The sequence below is a fragment of the Crassostrea angulata genome, chromosome 9 (genome assembly GCF_025612915.1).
Source record: "Crassostrea angulata isolate pt1a10 chromosome 9, ASM2561291v2, whole genome shotgun sequence".
Lineage (NCBI taxonomy): Eukaryota > Metazoa > Mollusca > Bivalvia > Ostreida > Ostreidae > Magallana > Magallana angulata.
Window position 1 is genome coordinate 14,896,824 of NC_069119.1, and position 23,625 is coordinate 14,920,448.

The window sequence follows — 23,625 nt, forward strand, 5'->3', positions numbered from 1 at the left end:
CACTCTATATGTCATATAATCGGCATATACTCCCCAAGATTTTAAACTACAGACCCTGAAACTTACTACTTCACGAAATGCTCGCTGCATTGCACATATGTACATGTACGGTACTAATTTAAAAAAACAAAACACTTTTTCGAACCGCTATGGTAAACAAGTTATCCTTCCTATATTTCTTTTTTTTATATGTCCTATATTACATATCTTTCTATTGATCTAAAAATGAATTAATAATATGCCCTGAGGGAGTTAAAAGTTATTTGCATCTCTTTATCTTTTTTCTTTTTTCTTTGCATCAGAAAATACCAGCTGTATTATGAATAAACCTTTGATCCGTAGACTTGTTATAATATTAAATCAATAGGTTGTTAAAGTATAAAATTAATATGATATTTAGTTTTCAAGTTAAGAAAAAACCATTGATCGTTTGATATGAAATATCTTTAAATATCATAAAATACAAGATTTATAATATATAATTAGATAAAATACAAATATACTTTGTACATTTGTATTTTTTTACATTCATGTTCTTGGAGTTCAATTTGTACTAGTATAAGTAATAGACATACAATCCTTGACAAGGGAAGCTTCTATCGACCGATGCAACCGTTAATTAATTAAACAATCATATGAAATGATATCAATGAGGTAAACGAAATATACATTTTTTTTTTTACATCTTTATTGTACTACTAATAAGGATAAAATTGTTAGGACACATATTTTCTTATATAATCTAAAGCAAATAATACTATGTACATTTATCGTAACAAAAACAAATATAATATAAATATACCTATATTTGACACACAGATAGATTCGAAGTTAGATGAATGTTAAATGAAGTTGTTTAGGGTTCTTTAAAAAACCTGATAAGGGCGTACGTTTTCATGTACAGCTGATTCGATCACGTAAGAATGGTTTTTTATTGTTGAATGAATGCTCTTCTTAATCATTATAGGATTGCTATACCCACGTGATTGTAGGATTGCTATAGACCTATAGCTAGATAACCTGTTTTCAGCTGTCAATGAATGGTCAATTTCAAAATTTGAACGTCAAATTCCAAAAAAACAACTCGTGCATGTATCTGTAGTTAATCATAAATAATTTGTTAGAAATCTAATGTCAGAAGGCAAATATATGGTGATATTTGACTACAACCAAATATGAATGGTTTTTATACATTTTTTCTTTATACTTCTACTATATTCTTCACTGATATGAAATAGGATATTAAGAGCATCATAAAGCAAAAATATTAAATACATAGTCAACAATTATACATGTACATTTAGTCTTGATAGTTACAGTATAGAATTTTCTTGAATGATTTTAAAGCGAGAAAAGTCGTAGATTTATTTTGTTCACTATAATTTTAAGACATCGTAATTTTGCTCTTTGACTTCCTTTGTGGCATCTTCGTAAATCGATCTGAAAATAAAATCAAGAACATATGTTACGTGTCTTATTCCCTCTTCAACATTTCATCATCATCATCATCATCCTCATCATCCTCATCATTATTATGGTCACCATCTTAATATCCGTCTCACCCCCCTCTCTCTCTCTCTCTCTCTCTCTCTCTCTCTCTCTCTCTCTCTCTCTCTCTCTCTCTCTCAACGCATTTTTTGTTTTACATTTATTCTTGGTTTTTATTTTTTTTTATACTTTGAATACCCCTTTCTTTCGTGTTCCAAAGCCTGGTTTTCATAAAAACTTTGTTTTCCAATTGGAATATCGTAGTTTGCTGGTAGATAATATTCACTGCAATACAATAGAATGCAATATATTTGAGTTTGGAATTTTATCATTATTTATCAATACATATTGGTATATCTTGAAAAATGTTGTAACAATAAATGCAATCGATTTATAAGATCAAAGAAATAAGGCTTGCCTTGAATTGTCATAACATTCTCTATCAATGTCTCGACCTTGTGTTTCTATAAACGGAAAATGGCACATCAAAAAGAAAATCTTACATTTATTATCCTTATGGATATCAATTGAAGTCATCAGTGTATTCTTGGTTTATCTAAGAGTAAGGTAAGAAATGCATGCAAACAGTACCTTCTATTGAATTCGTTTTGATTCCTTTCTTTGGAGCACCAAGAGTGGAGGAAGGTTTCTCTACATAACGTGTACTGCTTTGTGTCTGGCTAAAACAATAAATGATTAATGTTGAGAATCAGTAAATATTGAAATATAGGTATTTTACGTGTTTACTCTGCTCTGGGTTTTTTTTCTTTTTTTCTTGGGGGGGGGGGGGTGGGGGGTGGGTGGGTGTTTAGTTAAGGCATTTTTAATTTGAGCTCAGTGGCTATTAGAGTTGATTTAAATGTTTTTGAACATGCATGCGGATTATTGATGTAATTTTACATGGAATATTATCAGACTGTTGGGTTATTTTTTTTGTTCAAAGTAATCAAATTATATTTTCTCTACTACATGTACAAGTATGTCTATCAAACATTGGAAGTTAAACTTTAATGCCAATGCAGTTGATTACGCTGAGAGATAGAACACATCAATCTTACATGCGATTTATATCCGCGTCTATGGCAGACAAGGCTAAAAAAAAAAAATAGAAAGTTGGTATTAAACATACTGTTTTTCTTTTTCTTCTTAAAATTGAATTACATCCTAGATGCAAAACTTTTCTGAGTCATCGATACGGTATCATTCACCATGTATGTTTTTTTTTTTACTTTCAGGTTTTTCAAAATTAAGTGTTTGAATTTCAAATTAATGTAAATCTTAATTATATAAATATTTTTTCAAGTAACAATGGATAAAATATTATCAATTCTAAATGGAAACTTTATAAGTTCATAAAGATATAAAATGACTTACATTGATTGTTTGTTGTCCCTTCGATATAATATTTCTTTTCACTTAAAAGTAAATGTTAAAAAGGTTAACACTAGATCAGTATGAGTTTCACATTTTGAGAATTTCAAATGAATGGTTTGAAAAAAAATCAGAAACCCGCTTTAATTCACTGGAACCCTTGACTTCGTATTAAACATAAAAATATAACAATAAACAATTCCAAAAATACAAGTCAAAAGATATCGCATACCTTTCAATCTTAATTACCATTCCTTAAAAAGAAAAATATATATGATATATAAATTGAAATCAGACAGATAAATCTTATATCATTATTGAAAATTGGTACAAGTGTGTGCATTAAAATATACAATAATTTTATGAAATTATAATCTATATACTCTGGAATCATTTAAATTCTTGGTGGGAAAGTTATATGGATAGTGGGTTTTTAGCTTATTCATGGGGATGTAATTAATTTGAATTTAATTGAGCCATCATGAATTCTAATGATTCCACAGTAGTAAAAGAATATATGTTTAAAGAAGTTTCGATATAATAATTAATTAATAAATGAAAATTCGAAAAAAATTATCCAGACTTCTCTTGAGAAAACTTGTAGACAAAAAAAGGGAAATAATGTCTTGTATCTCGTTGAGAAAACGTGTTTTGTCTCAGGACCGGAAACGGACAAATGGAATTGTTAAATGAAAATAAAAAGTGTGTACTTCTTGTACATTTATTTACCTAATGTATGGTATTTTATAAAAAAAAATGAACTCAAAGAAAACACGGTCAACTCGATTAAAATCTAGATATAATAACCAGTCACAACCAGAAGTGACGGTGGACAAAATGGAACCCGTTAAACATAGCTTAAGTCAAATGTTTATCATCGGTGAAAGTGTCACATACAGTTTCTTAAAGCTCACGGGTACACATTTAAAAAAAAAAAAGAACGATATTTAAAATAAATGAAGAATCTCACCAGAAATAAAATTTGCTTGTTTATTTAACATTGTATAGATGACATAGGTGAGGTTTTATACTGATATACATGTATATATTCCATGTAAAATAAAAAGGTGAAGAAAACATCATTTTTCAAGTATTTTCAGTGATGGAAGTAAGGATGAATCAAAGAAAATTGTTTAAACACATCTACATAGATGGGTCTATTATCCCAGAGAGTTTGGTTGTTCAAATCTTTGCTGTTTGTGAGATTTCCCTGGTACACCGGTCTTTTTTTGGTCTCGGGATAGGAAACGGACGAACGGAAGTGTTCGTTGAAAATAAAAGTGTTTCTTTAACATTTGCCTATTGCACTTTGTTGTTTATCAAAATAACTAAAACTATCAACAAAAACACAGTTAAACTCATAAAAAAAACTTGATTTGTTTGAACCTTTCTGGTGAGGACCGAAAGTGACGGTCAACAGAATGAAACCTGTCAAACACGTCTTCAATGAAATGTTTATAATTCATTTGAGTTTCGTGTCTTGATCTCTTACAGTTCTGAGATTCCGATGGTACAAAATCTGTGTTAAAAAGCTACATTAGAGATGTTTTATATATTTGAGATCGCATCGGTGACATTTGTAAAGATTTATAATAATATATTTATTCTATGTAAATCAAATAAAATACATAAAAATGATGTTTAAAATACATCCAGTGACGACCGGTAGTTACGGCGAACAAAACAAAATAGTTAAAACACATCTACAATTATAGGTCTATCATTCCACAAAGTCTGGATGTTCAAGTCTTTATCGTTTTTGAGATCTCTAGGTGACAAGCTTTTTGTCGTTGGACATGAAAAGGACAACGGAAAAGGAATTTTGAAAACATGAAAAAAAACCTCGAGATATCTGAAAATTTAAAAAAAATGTGAAGCCATCTCAGAGAAATCTTGTGGACAAAAAAGGGGAAAAAAATAACAAGAGGCCTATGGGCCACATCGCTCACCTGAGTAACAGTATGTATGATAAAATCAGCTTAACAGAGTCATAATACAAACTATATGGACAATGCATTATAATACATGTAGATCCTGTATCAATAAAAAATCATTTTTTCATCCTGGATATTCTTATGTTTATAATCAAGTCCCTTTTTCTAACAGGATGACCTTATCGTCATATCACCTGTTCGCGGTGGTGTTAAGGAAGCATATGGGATCTGAGTTACATGTAATTTCGTGAAATCACAAATCTTAGTTATCATGTACATATTCAAATATCTAAGCAGCGAAACGTAGATCAAAAACAAATAAAAAATACTGAAGACATTTTTTTTCCAGAAATTAGTTTGTATTACGTAGATTTACACTTTGATGACGTCATGACTAAAAGTTGAATGTCGTGTGAATTTGATCGGAAAGCATTGTAAACATATTCAAAATATAACTAATCTAAGAACAGTAACAAAGTATTGTTTTCCCTCGGACTGAAATGTCACATTTTCATTGGATTAAACATGGCACGTGATTGCCTCATATATCACTATGTAGGTGCTGTGAGGATTAATATTAGGCAATATGGCCGTCATTGGCCGCCGCCTCACCTATTCATCTCGATATTTCATATTATTTAACACAGAAATCGTGTTTAGTAAGTCATTAAAATATTTAGAGTAGTGGCCCTTTGGAATTATTTTTTAAATTAGAGTAGTTGCCCTTTGAATATTGACGTTACATTGTTGTGTCTGGAGCAGAACAAAATGGCAGCGCCTAAATTTGCTCAAATCTCTGCAGGAGTTTAAAATTGAAGAGCAACAAAACATTGTAAGTAATAAGGCTGAAGCAAAGATTTTTTAAGCGTATTTGAAAGGTGGTATTGATAATTTTGAAGAGTTTAAATGAGTTTAATTGGACGAGATGTAAGGCATCTTGTACATGGCTTTGCGTAGATCACCGCTATTTGTGAATGAATATGTCGCTTGATAGTCCTCGGGAAAACAAAACACTTATTAGGTTAGTTACTGACTCACTACGGAAATATATTGGGTTGATCAATCTCATAGACGGCTCGGCTTCGCCTCGCCATCTATGAGATTGATCAACCCAATATATTTCCGTAGTGAGTCAGTAACTAACCTAATAAGTAATATCGTGGTGTGATTTATTGAGAATTGAACATAAGAATACTGGGGGAGATGTTAGTTTTATCAATCATTCGCTAAAAGGTATGTAAATTTGCTTTTCTTTCTCGGCCAGGCTTTCCTCTGCCATTGTTTACGATATAAAAATCCGACTAGAACCACACTACCCCGTATATATTGAACTTGAAATTTTATACGTATCGTTAGTTTGATCAATGCTTAAATTGAAAAGTGCTGCTAGAATCCCATGTTGTGTGTTGTTTTGATGCAATTTGCCGTTTTCCGTGCAAACTATATAAAAGTTGGGAAGGTTTTACGAGAACCGGATGAATAACTTTTTAATAAGGAAAAATATAGGATTCTAGCAGCGGTTTTGATTAGACTGAGATGATTTGCTTTCACTTGGTATGTTGATTTTATTTTGGAAACCGCGGGGTAGTGTTGTTCTATCTCATTTTATGTTAAGGAATATACGTAAGCTATTTATAGTTGTCACGTGATAATGCACCAGTGTGGCAGTAACGATTTTATTGCACTGACATCTATTTTAAAGGACAATGCTAAGTTTTTGATCTTATTCAAAATAATTATTTAATTCCACGATTTTGAATATAACAGTCAAAATGAGACGCTAAATTGCCCATATGCTTCCTTAACACCCCTGCGGAGCAATACAGCTCTCAAAAAGATCCTGAACAATTGTTTATATGTGGGAACTGATGCTCTTGTGAGACCCAAGCATCGTCTAACAATCTTGAAGAATCAGCAATATGTGAAATTGCTTGCATATAAGTAAAACCATATATCATACCATTTCAGTCTTGTCAATAATTAAAATATTTTTCTTTGTAAAATTGGATTCTCAATGTGGCCCCACCCTACTCCTCAAGATTTTGGTTTAAAAGAATAAGAATATATTTTATCTGAGTTTGCTTTCAGTAAAGTTACAGCTTTTCTAGACAAGAAGTTTTTGGAAAAAAGATATATTCTTTTTAAAAATCCATCTATATTCCTTTTTAAATCCCCCCCAGCCTACTTTGTGACACCATCCCAACCCGGTGGATTATGACATAAGGATGCTTTCACACAATTTTCAGCTTTCCTGGGTGATAAGTTTCTGAGAAAACGATTTACACTATTCATTCCTATGTAAAAGTCCATCTGCACACCCAATGTGGCACCACCCTACCTAAGGGGGTGGGGGGGGGGGGGTCATAACTTTTACAAGTTTTAATTTACGCTACATGAGGATGCTTCAATACAAATTTCAGTTTTCCTGGCTGATTAGTTTCTGAGAAAAAGATGTTTAAACATTTACTCAATCTATTCCTATGTAAAATCATGACACCCCCCCCCCCCCCTTGTGGCCTCACCCTACCCGCGGGGGTCATGGTTTTCAAAAATTTAAGTTTACACTACCTGAGGATGCTTTCACACAGGATACAGCTTTCCTGTTTGTTTTGTTTCTGAGAAAAAGATTTTTTAAAGATTTATCTATATATTCCTATGTAAACCCCCCCCCCCATTATGGCCCCACCTTACCTCCCAGGGACCATAATTTGAACAAAGTTAAATTTACACTACTGCACACTACCGTAGGGTTATTCCACACAAGTTACAGCTTTCCTGGCAAATTGGCAAATTTTCTGGCAAACTGGATTCTGAGAAGAAGATTTTTAAAAGATTTACTCAATATGTTCCTATGTAAATGTTCACCCCCATTGTGGCCCAACCATACCCCGGGGATCATGATTTGAACAAACTAAAATTTACACTATCTGAGGATGTTTCCACATAAGTTTAAGCTTTCCTTGCTGATTGGTTTTTGATTTTTGAAAAATATGAACAAATTTTCAATAAATCCGAATTATCTTCCCTTGAAAAAGAGCGTTGCCCTTTATTTAACAAGATTAAATCCCCTTAACCCATGATGCTTTGTGCCAAGTCTGGTTGAAATTTACCCAGTTGTTCTGGAGAAGAAGTCAAAAATGTAAAAAGTTTGCTGACAGACAAACGGACGGACAGAGAGACAGACAGACGGACGCTGGACAAAAATTGATCAGAAAAGCTTACTTGAGCTCTCAGCTCAGGTGAGCTAAAACATTACAATCATCAAGAGGTCTTCCGTTGTAAAAAAAATAATAATAATATAATCATAAATATTACCAAATAAGCTTATTTGTCTCCATCTACACAACACTAGCATAAAGAAAAGTGTAAAAATCAACACGACAGCTAGTAGGACTGAAAGTACCGCTACTGCAGCTTCGCTGCAGTCAGGTTCGTCAACATACTGGTTTTGTCCTTTTGTAAACAGAAAAAGAAAACAAACAAAAAAGGATTAGAATGTGATTTCTATTAGCTTAAAACTGACAAGAATTTAATACATTGATAAATAATCATTTGATTTATGGAATAAAATATCCAATAAAATACTTTGTCTCGATGTTTGGGGACCGACGTTTGTATTTGTCTGATTGAAGGGGTACCGTGAGTTCAATGTATGTGTGGCATTGAAAATTGAACAAGCAGACGTCTCAAAACGACGGAATATGAACACCTTCAAATTCAGTTTTATTATTCAACCGGTGTATCCCTGACTCGCTACATTTGAGGACTAATATAAAGTGTTCATTCTTATTTGGGTAGATATTAAGTGTTATTTCTTTACAAATGTCATACACATAGGTTTTACATCATCATTATCAAATATTATATGATAAATGAAATATTATAAACTTTATTAATGTACCATTGTAATGTACAAGAGGGAGACCTGCCCCTCTTCACATATATTAGGCAATTTTGGACTGTGTGATAATGTTGTTAGTCCTGCCGCATATTTGCTTCATGTTCCGATTGTATATTTATTGCTAAAACATTTTATTGAACAGGTATGTTCTACAAATATATGTACAATAGTGATACGAATATTATATCAATTGACTGAATGATACCTCCCCGAATAGTACTCTTATTTTACTTTACTATTACTTGTATTACAATGTGTTATTTCATATTTACGTCTAATTACGCTTAAAAAAATACATTTATAAATATTGAAGAAAACGGATACTTTGTACAATATATATATATATAGATGCTCTACAAATATATGTAAAATATTAATACGAATATTATATCAATTGACTGAATGATACCTCCCCGAATAATACTCTTATTTTACTTTAATATTACCTCTATTACAATGTGTTATTTCATATCTATGTCTATTTATGCTTTAAAAAATACAATTATAAATACTGAAGAAAACAGATACTATGTACATTATATATAGATGTATGATTCATTTATACCGCTGAATAGCATTACTGATCCAGGTCGCCCCTGGCACTCCAGGAGATGTATATCTAGAGCGCCTCTGCGTAGGTATTATCTCACATCCAAATGTATTGTGTTTAATAAATACCCCCAAAAAAGGTTTTAAATCTGTTTGTTGCTTTGGTTTCACCGACGTGGAATGAAGATAGGTAAAATTGTGAATGAAAATTGTGAACCCTACGAAATTTACAAGCGAAGTAGCCAAACTGTACGACACAAAGTTGTTTATAGAATGTTTCAACGAAAATATTTTGTAAATAGTCATTTTAAGTTTCATTTTTCAATACCTACCTAAAAGAAATGGAATGTGTACGTAGATTAGAATCCAAACTATGGCGAACGCCATCATGGCCAATTCGTCAAACCAGGATGTTTATATCTCTTTCTATTTCTATCTAGCATATACCTTTTAGAATCTCTAAAAATAGCTCAACGCTCTTTTGTAGTAATTCATTGTTAACAAGATTGGTCGACGCATTTGATTTTAAAAGGACGACATTCAAAATATTCCAATCGTAAAAGCATCAGACCTTGTAAAAAAAAACCAGGAAAATATGCAAAAGGCTCATTTTTGGCAAATCTGGTTGAATTTCTTCAGAAAACAGACTAGATGCTTTTAAGTTGATATGTGCACTCAACCATCATTCTCTCGCCATTTTAATTGTCGTTGGCCTCAGGTAATAGATCATACTGAGCTGTTCTCTGCACCTCGGGAAAAATATTAGAATCTATCGACTGCTCAAGCACTAAATACTTACCTGGTATTCTGCTGATTTACAAAATTTTATCACAAAACCGTGTGATTTCTCTCCTGTCATTCGGGTCATTTAAAACCATTGGATATAAGACAAGAGCTGCCGAGCGCAAGGCAAATAATATATGTGAGATCTATATATGAGAGAAATCAATTGAAAGGCACGAGACATTGAAAACACATACAGTACCGATCTCTCCCAACCTAACAGAAAGTAAACCCCTTCTAAACCCTGGGATTACTTTCTGGGTTTAGTCTAGGCTTACTCCGGGTTTACTAGAGTGTACCCAGAGTAAACCCAGAGTGAACACAGAGAGTTAACCCTGTCAGAAATATACCCCTGAAAGCAGACTCTAACTGTGTATTCGGAATATACAAGGGGCATGTATTACAGGCAGTCGAATGGTAAGATCAAATATGGGTCTATTCCACATTTCAGGACGTACAGTTGACTTCAAATACAATTTCCAAGTAAACCCCGAATAAACCCAAAGTAAACCCCAAGTGGACCCATATTTTCAAAAAGTAAACTCAGAGTAAACCCCAAAAGTAAATCCGGGGTGGGGTTTACTCCAGTGTTAGGTTGGGTCTGATCGGTACTGTATGTGTTTCTTGGTTGGGTAAATGCTGTGATGAATATCCCATTTATTCAGTATGTCCCATATGTTAATATGCCAACCATAAAGAAGAAACATTAGCACTACAATCCATTTTCTTTGATTCAAAATGACTGTAAAGCGACGGAATATTGCCATATTTATAGGGAATAAAACGAATAAGAATTTTAATCAGACCAGTATTCATTGTGTTCTAATTGCCACAATTGCTTCGGTCGTGTTAAATGTTATGATCGGAGAACATATCACAACTTCGGTCGTGTTGAATGTTTAAACAATACATTATCGTAAAAACATTTGGGGAAATGTGGTAGACAAGAACGTCATAAATGCTCATGTTCTTGGAGTTATCAGTTTCTCTAAATGTATTAACGATCTCCGATCATCAGCCATGTTTGGTAACTCTAAATTATTTTTTTTTTATTCATATCATTTTGTATAGACATATTTAATAAGTCTTCTATTGTCAGTATTACGAGAAGTTTGTCAACAAAATACCTAACTTTGTGGATCCACGGAAATCTACCACGAATAGGATCGTACAGGTAAAGGAGCTCGAGTCACCGATATCACCTGTTGATCTATATTTATTCCATTATATCTAAAGTAGGCAAATTTGAAATAACTTTGTGAAATGCATGGAAAACACTTTAAAAAAACTCGTTATTTCACTTCGTTTATAGAATTTAAAGGAGAAATAACATTTTTATGATCGGAGAACCATCATTAAAAAAATATGCATGTATTGTTAAGAACCTTGGAATTTTGAAGTCATATCATTTTGCGGAGTAAACTATTATGCATAGTGGGTGAGGTAGATTTTTCTGAACAAATTAAAACGTATTTTACGCTTGCTAATAGAATGATCGGAAACTACGCGCAAAGGATAGCGTACAGACTTACAGAAATAAAGAAAATCAAAGTACTGAAAGTACTGAAAAGCGCTAACCTAGCTTGGTTCTAAGAAAATTTACTGTGTGCAAGCGTAGGCGGAAATAAGCCTTATTGAAATTTTGGTTTATGTTTGATGAATATCAATTTAAAGTATCGAAGGCCAGATTTCTTTAAATATATGTTACTTTCTAAAGATGATGTGAATTAAAGCTGAACACGACTTGTATATGGATACTTGCCTGAAAAAAAGATATGTTAAAATCACAAATTATACCTTTTGAACAGTAATTTATCACAGTGTTTGACATTTTCCTGCAAAGAATCGATTTCATTTTTCTATATTTTAGCTTCTGAATACGCACTATATTTTTTCATCACTGCGTAGCATCCCGTGCTGATGTACGTAAGCCCCGCAAACCAATCGTATCTACTCGGCCATTTCCGTCACCCAGATAACTGGTTCCCTATACCTCTTACCAGTTTAAATGATGTATATTTCTGCTCATAGAGGGCAGTTATTCCTTGCACCGGAAATAGAAGTCTAACGACAATAAAGCGCTGAGCTATGCTTAGCGCTTTAAAAAGACAACAAATATCCCTAACCAGATATGTTTTATTTATTCCTTCTTAAATCCGTATCGTTAGTATCCTTAAAAACACCAATGGGTCATAAATCAACCAAAAAAAAAAATAAAAAGAAAAACCATCCAAAATCTCAAAACATCGAAAACCATTTCAGTTAGCTCAAGGTAAAATTAACCCCCCTCCCCAAGGGAACACAAATTTTTTCTAACCTCTTCAACGTTTTACAAATCGGAACAATGACGTTTTTTCTGGTGATTGGGAAGAAAAAATTTGAGATGTATATGTTTCGACCTAAATCGATGGATAGAAGGAACGTAGTGTAAACGTTTGAGTAAACATACTGCCAAAATGCACAAATTTAATCACCGACGAGTGACTTGTTACTGCCAATATAACACCATTAGTGGACACAATGACATTCATTTCTTAAATGTATACAAAGCATTTGGCACTTGACGTGCAAAAGTAAAGCACGGAGTTTATATTCTTCAATATGTAAACGAATGCGATGTTTATGAATAAATTGAAATAAATATTATACATGGTTGATCATTTTGAACTACACGTAAATTATGTTACGTATTGCAAAATTCCTTTAAAATTACCCTTTATAAGAAATTTATGCACCCTTGAACATGCCCCATGAATCATTTTTAACAGGAATTCGTAAATTGATCGTTTAAATGTGGCTCTGACATTCATGTCATTAACGTATACTTGCACTGCATGACAACATGGTGGTTACTTAGTTAAAAATATATCCATATCTTTTAGAGAGAAATTACCTTCAACAGCAACATGTATTGATATGTTGGAAGACGCCAATCCATTTCCACACGAAGTATATTGGGATATTTCGCACAAGAAGTGTACCGCCGTGTCAAATACTGTGATGTGATACTCCACTTTACTGAAAACCGTTATTTCTCCGCTGATGTTTGAGGTTGCTATTTTCTTCTTCCCCTGTAATTTTACCTCTGTCCATGTTGCATTGTTTTGCTTTCTAACACACAAATTTATTATTTTCTAAGGAAAGAAAAAGTTGGAAGACACTGTTTTTAACTTGTGTAAATTACTATTTTTTTTAAATTACAAATTCAAATTAGAAACTTAAGAGAGAAATTTCAATATAGGGGTATGATTTTACGATTTGGATTGACCAAAAAGAGCATGAATGTTACTGTGAATAACCAATCCATTATTCGTAAACATTTTTGTGATGTAAAGACGATTCCGAACGGGTTCTTTCTTGAGAAAAAATTTTTTTTATCACTTTTAACAACACTAAATTACAGCTAGTCTAGACATTCCACAAACATGGTGAAAACCGTTTTAATGACATTTTTACTTTAAGAGCATGTCTACGAGAAAACCATGCAAATATGGAAAAAAGCTGCGGCAGCAAGTCTCAAGAATGAACAGAATTTTATCATAGATTTAAAGGATACCCATCTAGAGTCAGATATATGATGTTTGTTTTTGCACTGGATGTTTCTATTTATAGTAACGGCCAGTATTGCATTCTGGTTAATTAGCCTCTAAATTCTAGAAAAGTTAAGAGAAAAATTGTCAAATTCAGTAATTAATTACAAAATGTATAAACAATATTTGAAAAAAATAAGACTATATTCTTAAAGAAGAAGTTCAAACCTTTAATCGTTGCATATTTTTTTTCAAATATCTATTTACACCATGAAGTCCCAAGGGTGTAAATGTTGGCAAGATGCCAAGAAATGATAATTATAGCGAGCGCAGCTCGCCGGCGCGCAGCGCCGGCGCGAAGCGAGCTCTACCGGCAAGGCGTGTGTGAATAGAAAATTCGGACTAGTTGCACATTCATTCAACGGATTTTTTTGGCGTCAGTAAATCGGACCAGTAATGCATCGTTTTAATCGTCCCAGTAGTTCCCTGTAATCATGGCAATTTTTATCACTTCACACTCTCACGAGAATCAGCAAGACAAATTTAGACAGTAAAAACAAATAACGATGTAAGCGACATACAGTCAATGTTACCTCTAAAGTTCACCTCAGTACCCTTTTAATCAAAAATAATCGTGTGACGTCACAAACGTTTACACATTGATCCGATATATTTTTTCGGAGTCAGTAAATTTTGACCCACAATTCATAGTACCAATGGTTTCCAACCTCACGTTCCAACATCACGTTCTCCCGAGAATCAAAGTAAAACCTTTGAAAAGCTTATAAGATGTGTAATTTAAAGAACATCATGCTTTTTAAGTAAATAAAACAGTATACTTCGCATACTTTTATTTCTCAGGGGAGTTTTAAAGAGAAAGACGACACTTAACCAACGTCAGCTTTGACGTCACAATAAGCACTGATAAGGGGAAATTACTCTAATTGAAGTTATTGTAAATCTGCTGAAATGACCAAAATCCTCTTAAAATCTTGCAAAGGCTAAGATAAAGAACAGCTGACGAATAAGGACTTTCTTCAGATACAGGAAACAGTTGTAAATTGCACTAATTTGGATGAATGCTCACAAATATTTTATTCACTATAATTACGGTAATTTCCTGAAACGTAACGTTATACGTAGCAGCGCCTTTTTTTTTAAAGGGGGTGGGTGGGTGGATGGCAGCCTCATCCAAAAAATCTTCTTTTAACATGATAAGCAAATATTTTTAGGCGTAAATTAAAAATAAAATTAAACATTAATTTTTTTTTTAAGTGGAGGGGCAAATCCATGGTAAGTCGATTTTCTATGTATAAATTGACAAAAATGAAGAAAAATTTAGCATGGGGGGAGCTCTATGATGAGTCAAGTTTTATATGTAAGTTTAAGAAAAAATGTCTACTGCAAAAAAAAGGGGGAAATCAATCAATCAATCATAATCACAATCACTTTAAAAGAGGAGATGCAGTGCAATGAATATTTATATATTAAAATCTTTATTATTTAACAACATTGTATCTGATATTAAACTATTGTTCTACATATAAATAAATAAATTATAACAAATCTTATAAACTATGAATAATGAAAATTTACTGAAAAATAGGTATGTTTTATTTTTTGGCATTCAAATTTCACGTTGTTAATTTTATTTTATTAATTTATTATAATTCATTGTTTGATCACATGCTGTGCTCGCCCCAACGGTAATTAATTACAAAATGTATAAACAAAATGTATAAACAATATTTGTTGTTAATTTTATTTTATTAATTTATTATAATTCATTGTTTGATCACATGCTGTGCTCGCCCCAACGGTAATTAATTACAAAATGTATAAACAAAATGTATAAACAATATTTGAAAAAAATAAGACTATATTCTTAAAGAAGAAGTTCAAACCTTTAATCGTTGCATATTTTTTTTCAAATATCTATTTACACCATGAAGTCCCAAGGGTGTAAATGTTGGCAAGATGCCAAGAAATGATAATTATACATTTTTGTCAGTTTTTAAGAAAGAATTTCTCAGAAAATGGCACATTATTTTTTGAAATTTTGTGTTGATAAGAAACTGTTTGATGTATTGTTACAAATACATAAAATCCATCTTTGGACTCTCAAGGACTAAAAAGTAATAAATTAACAAAAACATCCCATTTTCAAATAAAATAAAAAAATTTTGGTTTTTGAAATTTAATTTTACAAGCGATTTTAATCCACTGAAGTCAATATTTGTAATTAAACATGAAAAAAACACCCTATTTTGCTTTAAATTAAAAAAAATTAGTGGATATCATTGTTTCTCATAGAATTCTTATTCATTACAAATTGTCTTCCCTGTTGCGCTCTTCTGTAGAGAAGGTAAACTAGTCAGAATGTTGACAAAGCTATACAAGTTCAAGTTCAGGCTACATGTGTAAGTATTGAGAAATGCTGTGAGTGTTGTTAATATATGTTATGATATTGAATGATTTTAATTGCACAAAAATTGCCCCATCTTGTTAGTGTTATTCACTATATCACATACATTTTGAAGTTTGATGGAGACTTGTATCTAGTCTATAAACTGCTATTTTCTGTCCCGATATAATTAAGCAGCACATTTGGAGGAATTTTAATCAAAATATACAAACTTGTGATAGAAGTACAATTAAAATAGATGAAGGGGAAATTTTCCAAGATGATCTCATTCACAGATTATCATATTTTACTCGAAAAAATCCACATAAACGAGAACTGATTTCTTACAAAGATTTAATTTATAATGGGGTATGACCTGAGCGTAGCCTGGTCACGCTAAGATTATTCTTTCTATGTTGAAATAATTCGGAATTCACAAGGAATGCCTCGTGCAATTTTTCATCGTTATCATCGGAGTCTGTTGCAATAGACATCACATTTCTATACGTGTACATTTCACTGGCCATCTAAAAATTACCCTTTAGATGTTAAGGTTAGACTTCATGGAATCTTGAAATGACGGGGAGGGGGCCAGGGTTTTTTAAGTTCTTGAGAATGTAACACAGTAAGTACATCTGAAATTAATAGAGAGGTCTACTCCCTACCTCTCTATTAGCAGTTGATCTCTTCTCTTGGAAAAAATTAAAGTTTGTACCTTTTCTTAAAATTAAAATATAGTTGTAAAGGAAAAAATGAGGTGTTAGGTTACCCTTTCCCCCGGGGATCTCAACCTGCGAAAACCACATATGAATATGAACATAAACTACCGGTATAAAAAAGTTACCCCAAATATTAAAATAGACATCATAACTTGTTTTTGTGGGATTGTTTTTTGGGATGTTATTTAATTATAACCCATCATAAGAAGACCTGCAGGCGTGTTCACGAAGCTATCTTAGGACTATGGTGCGTCCTAAGTACTTCTTAGGATGTCTTAGTCTTAAGTCTGTTTCTCGAAGCTCTCCTAAAATTAGGAACCGCCATAACTTTGTCCTAACTTTAGGACAACACCTACCTTGTCCTAAGACCATCATAAAGCTATGTAGCAACCTCTAATGATACAACGTCCACTAATGATATAATGTTGCATTAGTGGTCAGGATGTTGACCGCTAATGATATGATTTTATCATTAACGAACAGCCTATCCGTCCGCTAATGATATAATTTCAGATTTATATCATTAGCGGTCAAAAACTGTGACCTCTAATGATATGGGAAAAAAATGAGAAATAAGTACTACCTTGACCACTAATGATACATATTTGCACACATTTTCAATTGCATTAGTGGATGGATTTGAAACCTTTAATGATATAACATGATAAAAGATTCTCTCTCTCTCTCTCTCTCTCTCTCTCTCTCTCTCTCTCTCTCTCTCTCTATATATATATATATATATATGGGTTTGTTAATTATAGATTAGAACGAGAAAGAATATCAATTATAGTTGGTTTAATTAAAACTACTTAAACAAAAGGGATCATGTCGTTGTAACAAAGAATATTAACCCGAGTTAAAATTGACCTGCGTTTCATTTTTCAACATTGATTATTGATTCGGGGGGGGGGGGGGGGGGGGGCTTTTCTAACGTTGAAAACTGAGTCAAAAGTCGTGAAATGTATATCCCGAATTTCATTTTTCAACGTTGATTATTGATTTTGGGATATTGGGGGGGGGGGGGGGGGTTTCTAACGTTAAAACTGATACCAAACGTCGTGAAATTTATACCTGGGGTCATTTTTCAACAGCATAAAACAGGTTTTTTTAAAATCTCTGATGACCTCACACGTTGAAAACTGACCCTATTGAAAATTGACTCCGACTTCAGAGTTTTGAACTGTCCTTGATCAGAAGTGTAACTTGCTCTTCACTGTTTAATTGTACATGTGTGTACTTAAACGTTTCGGTTTCAAAACTTTAACTCTTTCATACTATCCGCTATATTTGCCGTCTTGGGTAATTTGACAAATCAAAGGTTGATTTTTCCGACTTCAATCATTTAATAGTACATTAGACTGAAAGCGTGGTATGTAGCAACCTCTAACGATACACCGTCCAATTATGATATAATGTTGCATTAGAGGTCAGGATGTTGACCACTAATGATATAATTTTATTAAAACCGGGTCAGTTAACAATCTTTGTTTAAGCGACATAATCACCATTGTTGAATTTGTTTTAATTCAACCACCTTTAATTAATATTCTTTGTTGTTCTAATATATAAAAGCTAAAAGTTTAACAATGATTTATTAAAATCGTAAAATTGCTTTTCTTCAAACTTTCTTCAACTAAAAATATTTAGCGCAACTCCTTAATGATAAATGATAATCAATTTGGATCTTCAAGTAAACAGACGAAGTCATAAATTGAATGTATTTTGTCTGTATGCGACTATTTCAGTTCAAGTAAAATGGCAAAATACCAGGGGCAATGTCAGAATGGTGTATGATCAAATAACTGCCCCCCCTCCCAAATTGTAACCAATTCTTATGTAGTATCGTATCAAATTCAAATATTTATCTAACGTTTTACAGTGGTTGTATTACATATTATACTCAACATTAGTCACCATTGTCCATGACCTGTCCATCTATATATGACGTCACTTACGTTAAAAAAATTTCCAAATGTAAATATCGTCATTTTTCCTTGATACTTTGTCTTTGTAAGTATAGAGCGCAGGTATACTCAAGTACGATTTAAAATTTCATATATATATATATATATATATATATATATATATATATATATATATATATATATATATATATATATATATATATATATATATATATATATAAAATCAAAAAAAGAAAATGAACAGTTCCAAAGTTTCTATTTACAGGCGCTTTCTAGATTTACATCCTTCTTCAGGTGAACGTACATTAGTTATATCACTAGTGATATAACTTATGTACGTTCACCTGAAGAAGGATATGTAAATCTAGAAAGCGCTAGTGAATAGAAACTTTGGAACTGTTCATTTTCTTTTTCTTTTTTTTAATTATTTATACTGTGTGATATCACTTTTCACTCTTTTTTGATTTTATATATAAAATTTTATATTTAATTGTATCATATTATATCATTAAATGCTGCATATCCATCCACTAATGAAATTGAAAATGTGTGCAAATGTGTATCATTAGTGGTCAAGGTAGCACTTATTTCTCATTTTTTTCCCATATCATTAGAGGTCACGGTTTTTGACCGCTAATGATATAAATCTGAAATTATATCATTAGCGGACGGTTAGGTTGTTCGTTAATGATAAAATTATATCATTAGTGGTCAACATCATGACCACTAATGCAACATTATATCATTAGTGGACGTTGTATCATTAGAGGTTGCTACAAAGCTATAAAATCACGTTTTTGGGGATACTGGGATGTTGTGAAGCCTTTTCTTAAGACCGGTATAATAAAGCAATATTTTCCACAGTTCCAGCTTTTTCGACAAACATCAAATTCCTAATCCGGAAAGGGGGGGGCATAGTCATTTATTCTATCATGTGTGTTCATTTTAACAAAATGACGTGGATGGGGACCCCGAACTCTCACCACTTCCCCATTACTACATGCCTGCCTGGGAGCTGACAAATTTTTAAGAATTTTTTTTTTTGCAAATACTATCTCTGTTTGACGAATGAAAATTATTCACTTATTTTTTTTAACTACACTGTACACTAAATGCGTTACATTCATTGTTTTGGTTTTAAAAATTGTTGATAACAATTATTTAAATTTCCTTTGCTAAGAAGTAAATTTACATCTGGTTATATAAGCCATACGTGATCATTCCTAATTTTTATCACCTTATTCTGAACAAAAAAACTTTAAAAAATTTGTAATGTTGAATGAACTGTATTTATATATTTACGAGATATATTACAACGTATTTCTTATTTAACATGTTCGTGCATTCTATATATTGCAGATTAAATGGAAATTGGCTGTGTTTGTAAGGGTACATGTGTTTCCTCATGTAACGTTTCAAATTCTATGAAAATCGCGAGTTTATGTATATTACATATACTTGAATGACAAGATTCTCAAATGTTAATTATCTAATGACAATACGCACGTGTTATTTACATAATTATCTGCTTGTAAGCCAATTCTGTCCTGCATATTTTCTTTATAAAAAAAAAGAACAGTTACATGTATTTGAATTTTTTTGGGGCGTGTGATATTTTTTATTTCATTATTTTATTTTTTTTTTTATGGGGGGGGGGGGTGTTTCATTTAAAAAAACATCAAAACAAACTAAATTGTTATTGGTCACTGATATATATTTTGATAAATGTAAATTTTTAAAATGTATACATAAAAATTACTGGTTTTAGGCCTATTGTGATAACTACAGAGATGTACAACTTTCTGGCAAAATGTTTAATGATTCAGCCCTACACAAGTCTCTCAAATCCGATCTGAATGAATAAATGTGAAAAATAAGAATGGTTGTAGAAGGTTAGGATATCCTAACTTAAGATGTTCCTACGTTACCGTCGAGCTACATCTTAAGACGAGTCCTAAGTTGATCTTAGGATGTTCCTAACTTTTTTCCTAAGTCATATCTTAGGAACACACTTAGGTCATATCTTAGGAAAGTTTCCTGAACATGCCTGCTGGTCCCAGAGTTATGAAGCAGTCTAATAAAAAAAGTCAAAATTTTTACACTCTCTTATTGTCTTGTGATAAAAAAAATTGAAAAAATGAAATGCTAATAAGATGTGTCTCTATATTAGATTACGCTGATATTCTGCTGATATTTACTAATTTTAAGCGTAATTTATGATGTATCATATTTTTTATTAACATTTTTTCAGGCTTAATATCGGGTCGCTCTACCCCTCAAACAATAAAAGTTCAATCTTTTATAATGTCGGACAAAAATAATTACCAAATCTACCTTATTCTATGATCATTTAATGTGATGGACATTCATTGGCAATTGATACCACACCACTTCCATATTTTTAAAAATATTCTGTTAAATTCAACAAAGATATGTTTAATCATTTTTTTTTTCATGGAGATGATCCTTTTGTTTTTTTTTTCTTTTGTTTGTTTGCTTGTTTTGGGTTGCTTTTTTTTGTTTGGTTTTTGGTTGTTTTTATTTGGGTTTTTTTTGGGGGGGTGGGGGGGGCTTTGAAATTTGGTCATACTTCCTGAATTAAAAAATCACATGTTCAAGTATAAAAAATAAAAAGATCAATACATAATACATGCAGAGAGAGAGAGAGAGAGAGAGAGAGAGAGAGAGATATTGTCAATCTGTGGTAAACAATATGTAAAATTACACACCAAAAGAGCCCGGCTTTAAGTATTTCAGTACTTTGAATTTTGTAGTTTTGCCCCTGTAATTATTCATTCGTGTATCTAATGGGCACTCTGCTTGTCTTAATATCAAAGGCGTCAGAACCGGGGGTGCGGGGGCTGGGGGCGGGGGCAAAGTTAGACCTAAACATTATGAACATAGCATTATAGAGGGTTCAGCCCCCCTCCCCTTTTTCTAGCAGTAAAGATAATTGTTCCTAAATTTACCATTAAAGATTGAGAAGTTGGAGTCACAAGCATACTAGTCCCCCCCCCCCCCCCCCCCCCCCCCCGGATCAGGAATTTCATGATTTGGGGAAAAACATTTTGGTAGGTAAGATTTTTTTGGGGAAGTATAGGTATCCCCCCCCCCCCCCCACGAATTAGGATTTCCATGATTTTGGGAATTAGTTCCCCCCCCCCCCAAATATTTCTAAGAATTAGTCTAGCCCCCCCCCCCCCACTTTTAATTTGCTTCCGACGCCAGTGAATGTGTAGCACTGGCAAATAAGTCCAATTCAGCTTACATGTATATTCAAATTCCCATTTTCCCATGATTTCTCGTGTTTTAATGGCATTGATTAAAAAAAAAACTGAAATGTGTTGAAGCAATCCTTCAGTTCAGTAAAATATTGTTTGGCTCGCGAATATGTCTGGTTTTTTCCCCATAATATACATGTTACAATGTAAAGCTTACGCCAAACTACAGATTCTGGAGAGTTTTAAAAGTAGAAAAATGTCCAACTTTAAGACAATATATTTGCAATATTATTGAGAGTCCAAAGACAGATTTTTGATATATTGTAAAGATAAATGTCCTTTTATAACTAGGAACAGATTTAGTGAATTTAAAGTGCCATTTTCTGACTTTTAAGCATTTAAAAAATGTATATTTTCACAAATTTACAAAAAGTTGGAAACATGCCAGATTCGTGACCTATCTGCACTTAACAGAAAGAATATATGGGAATTCTCACAAAATGAATTACACAAGTGTACCTTGTTAGTGTTAACTCTAAATGACTTTTTGAATTCATATTTAAACTAAACTCAGAATTCTTCACCATAGTTTGGTGAATTATACAAAATGTTATTCTTAAAAGGGTCAAAATGCTATTTTTAGTAACAGTGCTGCAGAACCAAGTTTAGACTGACCACATCAAAAAGAAAATTGTGGCAAATTAATTCATATAGATGCACACTGTTACACACAAAATATGAAGTTGATCAGAGAACCTTGCTCCCACCACCTTTTGCATGGTTTTCTCGTAGACATGCTCTTAAATATATTTCTTAAAATTGCTTTTTTAAATTATGATTTAGGAGGTAACCATTTATAAATCATAGTTAAAAGTTAAATTATTATTATTATTTTGATTGTGCCAATGAATATGAAAAAGCTCCATTCGACTGGTTTAGTGTGTGAAATATTTTCTCAATGTAATCTTTTAGTAATTGACAGAATTGCGTTGTGTTCAGAACGTATAATTGTTATAGGTAAAAAAAATTTTGATGTTGTGATAGCTGTTGTAATTTTATAATCAAAAGAAAAAACTAGAGTTGTATTTTATCTAAAAAAGCAAAACTCCGTAGTTAACTTTAATTTGATAACAACTTTACTGTGATTCTTTGTAATTTGCTTTGGGGCACAATATATTGTAGGGCTTTGACAAACGTAAGTAGAATGAAAAACCATGCATAATGAAAATATTAAAAAGTACCGCAATTGATGTATTATGAGAATGGACAGACGCTGTGCACTGTAAATGGATGGTTTTTCCTGGTCCATCTAATACTATCTGTCTTGGATTGAGCAAAGACGTTTTGTCGTGAATAAGAATTGGCAACATTCTCCATTTGTCTAAAACGACATCAACATCAACAACAATAGCAAGTTAAAGAGTCCAAATATTTAAGCAGAATTCCAAATCCTACGACAAAGGACGTTTTTAGCGTTTTAAAAGTATTCAGACTAGTTATTAAATATCTGTTGATTGTAAACTACACAACAATTTTGTTTGCATCTTAATTTTCTGTTTTCATCATGAAAACTTACTTTTGGAGCAAATGAGGTAGTTTCAATCTGTATGTGTATATCTATGCCTAATGACATTTTATATCATTTTAGCTTGTAAACAATTTCTGCTATTCTGCTAAAAACCACTCGATCTGACAAAAGAACGTTATCAGCATTTGTCACACAAAAATTATAAGGGGATAATTTTTTTTCTTTCCAGGAAAATTCATTGATAATTATAAAACCAATTAAAGAACACATCT

At 32.3% G+C, this 23,625-nt stretch overlaps 1 protein-coding gene across 1 annotated transcript in view; it reads right to left on the bottom strand.

The window, feature by feature from the left end:
* Positions 1-525: 525 nt before the first annotated feature.
* LOC128163988 (uncharacterized) overlaps positions 526-23,625 on the bottom strand; it is a 29,302-nt gene continuing 6,202 nt past the window's right edge. The window contains exons 5-14 of the mRNA XM_052827696.1: positions 23,067-23,206; positions 12,920-13,160; positions 8,109-8,246; positions 3,092-3,113; positions 2,863-2,903; positions 2,547-2,580; positions 2,080-2,168; positions 1,907-1,952; positions 1,687-1,773; positions 526-1,440 (exon numbers count right to left, since the gene is read on the bottom strand). Coding sequence (XP_052683656.1) covers positions 1,377-1,440; positions 1,687-1,773; positions 1,907-1,952; positions 2,080-2,168; positions 2,547-2,580; positions 2,863-2,903; positions 3,092-3,113; positions 8,109-8,246; positions 12,920-13,160; positions 23,067-23,206 — 902 coding nt within the window. The 3' untranslated portion in view covers positions 526-1,376. The remainder of the gene's footprint in view (positions 1,441-1,686; positions 1,774-1,906; positions 1,953-2,079; positions 2,169-2,546; positions 2,581-2,862; positions 2,904-3,091; positions 3,114-8,108; positions 8,247-12,919; positions 13,161-23,066; positions 23,207-23,625) is intronic.